Source organism: Psammomys obesus, unplaced genomic scaffold (genome assembly GCF_907164565.1).
Source record: "Psammomys obesus unplaced genomic scaffold, mPsaObe1.curated_primary_1811, whole genome shotgun sequence".
NCBI lineage: Eukaryota > Metazoa > Chordata > Mammalia > Rodentia > Muridae > Psammomys > Psammomys obesus.
This window is the reverse complement of record NW_026596073.1, coordinates 10,814,343-10,823,832: the sequence shown is the minus strand read 5'-3', so window position 1 is coordinate 10,823,832 and position 9,490 is coordinate 10,814,343. Positions and strand designations below refer to the sequence as shown.

Here is a 9,490-nt window from a genome sequence, read left to right as displayed (position 1 = left end):
GGAGCCGGGCCACCGCCGGGGGCGTCGCCGGCCTCGGCCCCTTTGTTCTCGCGCGCGCCCCCCTCGCCGCCCACTCCCCTGCTGTCGCGCGGCCGCGGCGGCGGCGGCGGCGGCGGCTCCTCCCGCCCGCCCGAGGCAGCCGAGCTCCGCGCCGGGGGCGGGAGGGGGCGGGGAGCGCGCCAGCCGTGGAGAGTTGGGGGGCGATGGCGAAGCTCAGGGTGGCTTACGAGTACACGGAAGCCGAAGACAAGAGCATCCGGCTCGGCTTGTTCCTCATCATCTCCGGCGTCGTGTCGCTCTTCATCTTCGGCTTCTGCTGGCTCAGTCCCGCGCTGCAGGATCTGCAAGCCACGGCGGCCAACTGCACGGTGCTGTCGGTGCAGCAGCTCGGCGAGGTGTTCGAATGCACCTTCACCTGTGGCACCGACTGCAGGGGCACCTCGCAGTACCCCTGTGTCCAGGTATACGTGAACAACTCCGAGTCCAACTCCCGGGCGCTGCTGCACAGCGACCAGCACCAGCTCCTGACCAACCCCAAGGTAAGGACGCGGGAGCCCCCGCCTGGCGCTGTAGGTTCGGGGCCAGCGTCCGGGTTAGACCCCGGAGGGAGGCTCAGAGCGTTACTGCCCTTGCTAGCGGGGATAGGAGGCGGGAGGTGCGTGCTCGCATCCGCGGAGTCCCAGAGCTCCCCTCCTCAGGGTGTGTTCGCCCGCGGGGCAGCTACCCAGAATCTCTCTGCAAACACTGATCTCTTCTGATGTTAGATTTCTGAGTTCCACAACCCAAACCCACGTCCAGCGCCCGCAGGACGGGTTTTGCCTAAACCCAAGGAACAAAGAAAGTTAACTTTTCCTTCGAACGTGGCCGTGGGATAGCGGGAACTCAGCTACTCCAGAATAGGGTCAACAGCAGCCTGAGTTTCCTCTGGCCTCAAGAACTCCCAAGGACACGCGTGACCTGCTTTGAGAGGTTGAAGGGGTCTTCGCTCCTGGAAAGTTCTTGCCTTTGAGTTGTGATAAGAGGTTTTTAACTTGAGGTCTAAAGATGGCCTTTGCGGGGTAGGGGCGGGGTCTCAACAGTGACCAGGAATCCAAGGAGAAATTCTGATTATGTCGGTTTTGTTGTTGTTGTTGGTGGTGATGATGATGGTGGTGGTGGTGGTGGTGGTGGTGGGTGGATGGGGGCGTGGGAGAGGTCCTAACCACTCTTGGGTGTTTGGGGACAGTCAGGAGCAGTGGGAGAACAGTAAAACTCACTGTTTTAGAAAAGTCCTCTATGAAATATACCAAGCAGCCTTTTCCTGACTTTTGTTGTCGCAAGCAAAAAAAAAAAAAAAAAGAGGAGGAAAAAAAATAGATAAAACCTGGTTAGGACTTGCAAGAGAACCTCGGGAGAGCAGAGAGGGAGACTCAGAATACTTCCCAGGGGAGAAAAGCGCTTATAAAAAGCAGTGTCCTCAGTCGGTGAACTAATTGAGCTTTGCGGCGCACCTGCTTCTGCAGAAGGTTCTTTGATGCGTTTGGTCCTTCCTGCTGCCAACCAAAGGTATGTATATTTATTTAAGTTACTGACTCTTTTTTTACTTTGTGAGAGCTATGCTAGAAGACAGGAAATCATTCCAGAGAAAATGAGCCCTGTGCACACAGGAACACACTCTTAAAGGTGACAAGATACATTCATCCAAAACCTGAATTAATAGTTTAAACAAGCTCACCATCACTGTGCAGAGAAACTCAAGCATAACTCATTAATTTGGAAAGTTAGAGGTAATTACTCTTTAAAACTATGATTGACTCCTCATTGGAAAAGTCTCCCGGTAATGCATGAAGAATCATTTGCCTTAAAAATGAAGATAATGCAGGGACAGTAAATATATAAATAAACATTTTTAATACAGGCTAAATGACCAAGCTCTTGAACAACTGTTAGGTCTCAAAGACAGATGTCAGTTGATCTGCTTAGTGCTTGGGAATTTAAAAAGAAGTCTCATAGTTTTAGAAAAACTTTTTTTTTTTAAATCAAGTGGTAATTTCGTGATTTAGAAGACATTCAGTAGTTGGCATTTAGGAGTGGTCATGGTTGGTGAAACACTGCTCATCATTTTTGAGTAGTGGTGTAATCAATAATAAATTATACATATGCATAGACAGACGTGATAGTAGATGCTTAATATCTAAATTTGGCATAGACAAATTAGAATTTGCCACATAAGGTGACTTACAGTTTCCAGGCAGTTTTGCAGGATCTGGCAACAGAAATAAATTGGAATCATTTAGGACATGATTCTTAAATCACTTGGAAGCAATCATGTTTTATGTAATATTAAAGTTCTCTCTGTGTCTCTCTCTTCACTTGCAAATAATCCCAAAATTTTTCTGAGATTATTTTTTTCTCAGTGCCGGTTAAGAACTTGGCAATAGTTACTCTGAGGAAGTACCAAACAAAATTGTAAGGTAGGCTATTCACAAAGTTGTCAGAACTGGAAAAAATGACATATTTTATGATCCAGAAAGTGATGAATGACCTCTCCATCAATTTATGCAAGGTTTCCTCTGCCAGATATCCATCTCTTTGCCCAAACTATGATGCATTATAGTATTTATAGAACAAACATCACTTTTTTGTCAATTAAGTGTTCGATTTGGAAATGTTTGTAAGCACTTAGTGATGGGAAAATTCGGGGTAACCAAAGCATCCTGGACGGGTAAGGCACATAATAAAATTAGGTTTCCACAGTGTCCTCGCAACTTAGCACTCCCCACTCCCCGGTCCTGCTGCATGTTGGCTCCACAGAGATGTGTCCTACCCAACTCTTAATTTTCCAGTGTATTCCTTTCGTGTCCCATCCACTTCTCACATTCTCTCCAAACCCAACCGCCGGAAGAAATTCCCATATAAATAGAGCCAGTACTGTGTTCTGGACTTCGCTAAAAGTATCACAGCAGAAGGCGGGGAGGGGATGGAAGTTACAGGTACATAGATTTTTGAGCTCTAGACCTCTGAGGAAAATGCTGGCCTCTCACTAACAACTCCTTTATAGTACCTAAGTCCTGCTCATTAAGTCGTTCTTTTCTGAGGGAAGCACTGTGTCTAGTGACGTAGTATTCCAGTCAGTAGGGGCTTGACTGGGGAGATGATCCGCTCTGTGGACTGACCATGGCACAGCCTAGGTTTTGGAGTTAGCGTCTTCTTCGCCTTGCTACTGCCCCCAGCTTGCACTGCCTCTCTGAGACTCACAGTTGCAAGCGCTGGAGTGGTCTGTGGTCTTCGCCTATGGCTGAACTGTGCGATTACTTGGGAACTTTAAAAAACAAATTCTTGTGCTTAGGTCTAGTTTTCAGACACGTTGATTTGGTCCTGGAAGGGGCGTGAGTCTAGTAGCTTTCAGAGTTGTGCAAGTGACTCTAATGCACATCCAAGAAATGAAAATCAGCGTCTTGGGAAATGCGCTCATCTGCTCTGCAAGAAAAGCGCTGGACTTCAGAATGAATTCACGGTGATTGATGTTCATGGTTTCAACATAAAAGATGTAGATGATGCTGACTGTAGAAGGCGGTATTAAAGTAGGGACTCAGAGAAACGCTGAAGGGAAGAGAACCACTTAAGGTTAGTGTAGGAAGCTCGTTTAAAATCGATTAGTTTGAATGAAACAGATGTGCACAATTGCAAACAGTTACCTACTTCGGATGGCAAAGAAAAGCTAAATTTAGGAAGTGCCCTGTGGCATGTGGCGTGAGAATGGGAGATCAGAGACAGATCCATGTTTAAGTTTTTGTTTGGAAGGGGGTTTTTACCCTCTTTGATAATGAGAAACCTAAAAGCAAACAATAAGTCCTTTTCTAAGAAACCAATGCTTTGGAACTGAAAAGAGACAAAGAAAACCTTAGCAGTGGCCGAGAAAGGCTTTTGGCTTGAAGAACGACATCCAAGAAGGCAAAAGAGCACAGGTGAAGGCCTTGTGGCTGCCAGTCACCTTGGTGAAGGATCTTCAGACCCACACACATGGACCCTGTCCCCGCGCATGTAAAGGCAGTGTGTCTCCTGGGAAGATTCCTGAGCTTTGACATGTATGGATGTGTTTTGTGCTCTAGGGAGAAATCCATCAGACCAGAGCTTCATAATGAAAAGGTAGTGGAGTTGTGCCAGCACCTTTAGTCTTCATTTGTCAATGAAGAAATGGCTTTCTTTGGATTTTTTTCCCTTTGATGATGTTATTAAATAACATATATAAATTATATATAATTATATAGAGAGATAGATGATAGAGAAGCCAGATGATATAGATAGATAGATAGATAGATAGATAGATAGATAGATAGATAGATAGATTGATAGATTGATTGATTTAATTGAGCTTCTGATTTCTTAGAATCTGTGGTGGCCAAAGAACAAGTCAAAAGCTGGGCAAGACATGTAAAGATGAGCTTGTTCATTTAACAGTTCGCTGTGCTGTGTGTACTACTCGCTTCCAGAACAAAACAGAGATCAGAGTTCCTGCACTCAGAGAGCTGGCATCTTGGCACAGGAAACAGGCCTAAGTCAATTTACAGTGGAATTTCGTGTAGTGGTGGAGTTTTACAAGTTTTGGCAGGGTGAGAGCATAGGTAGTGTCAAGAGAGACATGGACTGCCCTTGTGAAATGCAAGATGCTCACAGCAAGTGGCTCTGATGAAATGGCCATTGCAGAGGGTGGAAGCTGTACAAGCCCCCAGAGACTGAAAGGACAGAGAGAAACACGGTCCTTGGCTCTCTGGAGAAAGACATTTCCACAGATAGTAGGTGCAGAGATCATGGGATGAGCAGCCACTAGGTTTGTTAGAGGAACAGTGGGTCCAGCAGTGTGACTGGGCCACGGAGAGCCAGGCCTTGGGCAGAGGGAGGTGGCAGTGGAGCCATGAAGAGCAAAGGCATTTGGTTTTATTGTAAACATGATAAAAAGTAAAGACACAACATTGAGCAAAGCTCAAATATAATCTAGTTACTTTTAAAGGTCCGAATTGTTCCTCTGGGTGCTGAAAATAATGTATGTGGACTTGCATACACATGCTCATTTGTGTAGACTAAGAAGCAGATAGGCCAGTTTGGACACAGGGAGCTGGAAGAACAAGAAAGGATAAAATAGAGTTGTGGATTAATGTTTTGCCCCGTTCACGAACCCCAAAAGACCAGGAATAAACAGACTCCACTGTAAATACATGAGGTTCTTTTTATTGTAAATTACAAGCTGCAGCTTGGGCCCACATCCCCCACCGCCAAAGCAGTGGGAGCCGAGCGCCGAGCGCCGTGCCCCGTGCCCAGGTTAATTGGGTGATTTAAAGATTCTGGTCCATCCCAGCATGCCCAAGGCAGGGGGGAATTCCTGCCTGGCAAGCATCTGTTGGTCAAAATGCTACATTTTGAATTTGCTATAGGAAGGTCTCCAGACCATAATGACCTGGTGTCCCTCCCTAGGGGGATAGGCCAGTTTCCTAGCAACTGTATCTCAGTGGGTGGGAAAAGAATGCAGTAAGGCAGTCCTTCCCTTCAGGGCATTACTGGACTTCTCCACCCACCTAGTTCAGGCCTTAATTAATAGCTGATTTTTAATCTTTTGGTCTCTCACTAGGCCAGTAGGTACCTGCGGTAAGATTTATTGTTGAGATAAAAAATAAAGGCAAGAGGAATAGAAGGTGGCTCCAAAGTTTTTGGCAAACACAGCAGCGCAAATAGGGTGCCTTTACAAAAGAGGGAGAGTTTACAAGGGTGGATGTGGATGAACAAGGGTTTGGTCTCACGTGTGCCTAACTGGTACAAAAATGAAGATGAATCTATGAGTTTCTGCCCACAAGATTATGGCATAACAGAGGACACATAGAATGTAGGTAACCATTAAAAAAAAGTCAAAATGCCAAGTTTGCTCTATAGGGAGGCACAAATACATGATAGGGACATTCAATAAGAAGTTTAGGAACAAAGCTTCATGGAGAAGGAGACGTCTGCCATGAGTCTATGAGAAGAGAGCTTTTATCTTGGTGAGGAGAAGGAGGAATGAAAAGATTAACAGGAGAGAGAGAAATACTCCAAGCAAGGCTTTGAACCATGTGAGTGTGCGGTATGCTGGGGCATCTGCAGGTTAATTGCTATAGGGGAAAGCTAGGAAGGGAAATAGTGTAGTACCCTTGACTGTCAGGAAGGGCTGGGTGGTCACTGGGATGCTATGGGAGGAAGACGACCTCATGGAGATTTGCATCATAAGCCTTAAAAATATGCGTGTGTCTATGTTAGCCGGAAGTGGGGAGTTAAGATAGGGCATCAGCTGGTGTTAAAACTGGGAGATTAGGGTCAGGAGTGATGGCTCAGCAGTTGAGGGCATTGTCTGCTCTTCCAGAGGACCCAGATTTGATTCCTAGCATCCACATGGCAGCTCACCATCTGTAACTCCAATTCCAGGTGATTCAACACCCTCTTCTGGTCTCTCCATGTACCAGACATAAATACAGGCAAGAAACCCATAAACATAATAATAATGATAATATAATAATGATTTTAATGGGAGATTATCTTAAAGTCTATATGTAGTCTTAGTATAACTGCTAGGGTCTTTCAAAGTGGAACATAGGCAGAGGTCAGAATAATTTATTTTGAGGAAGATACAACCAGCCCTGGCTAGTAGCTTTGAATCCTGCTGTGCCATGAGCTTATGAATACAGATAATTTCCAAGGAAAGGGAAAAGGCAAGGGAATGGATTCTCCCCTAACTCCAGAAAGAACAAAGCTTGGCTGGAATGTAGATGTTACCCTAATAGACCTTCTGACGTCCAGAATTGTTTTCATTATTATTGTTTTATGTGTTCAGGTGTTTTTACTGTATGTGTTCTGTGCCCCACATACATGCATGGTTTCCATTGAGGCCAGAGGAGGGACTAAGATCTCCTGGAAGGTACAGACAACTGTGAGCTGCAGTGTATGTTCTGGGAACTGAACCCAGGTCCTCTGGAACAGCGATGCTCTTAACTGCTGAACCATCTCTCCGCCCTGTAGTGATGGTGAATGTTCATTTATTGCGTAGTCACGAAGTTTATGTCTCAGCTCGACACTCACCCAGAAGCCACGAGTGTTTTTGAGCAGGCAACTGAGACGGTCAGGTATTCCAGAACACGCGAGAAGTGGTAGTGAGCACTTGTGATTCTAGCACTGAGGTTACTGAGGCTGAGGCGGAGGGTGACAGGTTTGGGGCCAGCCCGAGCAACATAGTAAGGCACTGTCTCGTAAAACAAAATAACATACTAATTGTTCTCCTTTTCTTTTGAGACACGGTTTCACCATGTAAGTCTGGCTGGTCTAACCTGCTATGTAGACCAAGCTGGTTTCAAATCAGAGATCCCCCAGCCTCCACCTCCCAAGTGTTGGAATTCACACTTTAAAGGCAATCTAACTTATGTATCCAAGGTTGGTTTTCATGCTCTATCTCTAATCTCTACTTGTGGATACATTTATGAAAAAAAATCTCCATTTGTAAGGTTCCCCCAGAATCACTTATTTAAAAAAAAATCAGAAACTAAAATTCTGGAGATTTTATGATGTTATTTTTTTATTTGCAATTTGAGGAAAATGTTTTTGTTTTTGTTTTTGTTTATCACAAATACCTCGGAACTGTAATGCTATTGTGAGGTTTTTTGACACATTTTATTTGCTTAAAATGGTTTTTGCTCTCCTTCATGAATGAAGATGTCAAGTTTTATTTCCCCAGGGTTTAAGTTTTTTTAGCCTTTAGCAGAATTGCATAAGCTGCTGAGTTCCTAGATCAACAGCACATTTATATTACAATTAGCATAATTACTCACAGGAAAACACTGACAGAATGGTGTTTCATATTACATATGTTTCTAACCATTTCTCATTCTGCGCTTTAGATGTTCTCTAGGACATAAACCAGTGTGCAAAATTTGTAATTTGGGTTTGTAATAGTCCCCTCTTCTATTCTTTAAAAATAACCTGTGTTATAATTGCAAATCATTACATACATTATTTTTTGGTCAAGAAATGAATTCAAATTAGTTTACATCTTTGCAGGCTCTAGTACATTAGGTGCGTATAAAGTTCTCTGTTTTCACATGAGCTACAAAGAGTGTCTGGATTCATTTCATCAGTGCAGTGGGCCACATGAATTGTGAAACCTTTACCCAGAGTCCTCTGGGGGAAACAGGAGGCTTTCTAAGCTGCTGAGCTGTCTCTCCAGTCCCAAACACGGTCCCCTTTTACTGTGTTTATTTTTTAGTACCTCTTCACAAGCCTCCTCATATGCAGTCTGTTTCATCTTCCAAACTTCTGTTTCTCAAAGTGTGGTCAACATTCTACCAGCATCAGCACCATCTGTGAACTGGATAGAAATGCTTGTTCTCTGGGCTCAGCCTAGACTCCGTCTAAGTTCCATGATCAAACTCAAGATGTGTATTGTAAAATAGATTTATGGGCTGCTGTGTAGCTCAGTGCTTACTTAGCACAGACAAGCCCCATGATTCAAAAAGGAGTGTGACTCTGTAGAACAAAAGTTCTAAATAGGTATTAAACATACTCGTGTGTGTGTTATATGTAAATGGACCAGTTACCACAGTTAAAAGGCAGGGATTGTTAGTTCAGAAACATCAAAATCAAATATATTCTGGTTTTAGGAGTAACACATTAAAAAAACAAAACATGGATGCTGAGAGTAAAAATATAGGAAAATATATACCACACTAGTAATAGCAACAAGGTAGGAAATACCAAACATTCATCAACTAATGAATGTGCTGTATTTATACAATGGGAAATTATATGACTATAATAAGAACTGAGTGAACCACAAAGTTTAAGAAGCCAACCAAGGTTCTTTGCCATGATTTGCCATGATCTCCTGCTTCAACGGTACTTGACCATAACCTGGCATTTGACTCAATACCCTGGCTTACCATTCAAAATCAGCAGCTCTTTGCCACCTCCATGCAGAGGCCTCAGACCACCCCCAGGGCAGCATTTCTCCTAGCCTCTGCCCTCATAGTCCAGCTCCCAAACCTTGGCAGGCAAACCAGAACTACCAACAGGGCTGGGAGTCTGTCAAAGCCCACCAGATCAGCTTAGGGCTCCCTGTATCTGTGTCTTACTACTTGGTCCATGATGATGTGGCTTTTATTGACAAATGCTTCCTTTCAGCATGTTATGAGGAGGTGGAACTGATGATGACGCAGACCAATGAGGTAGCCAAGTCTTCCTGCAGGGTATCAAGAAACCAGACCGTGACAAACGAGAGAGTGGGCTGAATACAAGGGAGCGTTTGTTACCCTTGGAACTGCACCAACCAGCCACAGACAGCAGTGTGTGACTTCATTAAGACTCATTACCCGAGTGAGCAGGTGAAAGCCATCAAAGAATTCAGTGAGCACAAAACCAACCTGTGCACAGTGTGAGCCCCTGAGGCTGGCAAGGAATGAGCATCCCTTTGACCAGCTCGCTGTGGGAGACAGTAGGGGGG

The 9,490-nt window shown here is 44.6% G+C and overlaps 1 protein-coding gene across 1 annotated transcript in view; it reads left to right on the top strand.

Annotated features, from left to right (window-relative positions):
• The first annotated feature begins 164 nt into the window (after nucleotides 1–164).
• Kcnmb4 (potassium calcium-activated channel subfamily M regulatory beta subunit 4) overlaps nucleotides 165–9,490 on the top strand; it is a 53,341-nt gene continuing 44,015 nt past the window's right edge. Inside the window, exon 1 of the mRNA XM_055626025.1 lies at nucleotides 165–539. Within this exon, the coding sequence (XP_055482000.1) occupies nucleotides 204–539 (336 nt within the window). The 5' untranslated portion in view covers nucleotides 165–203. The remainder of the gene's footprint in view (nucleotides 540–9,490) is intronic.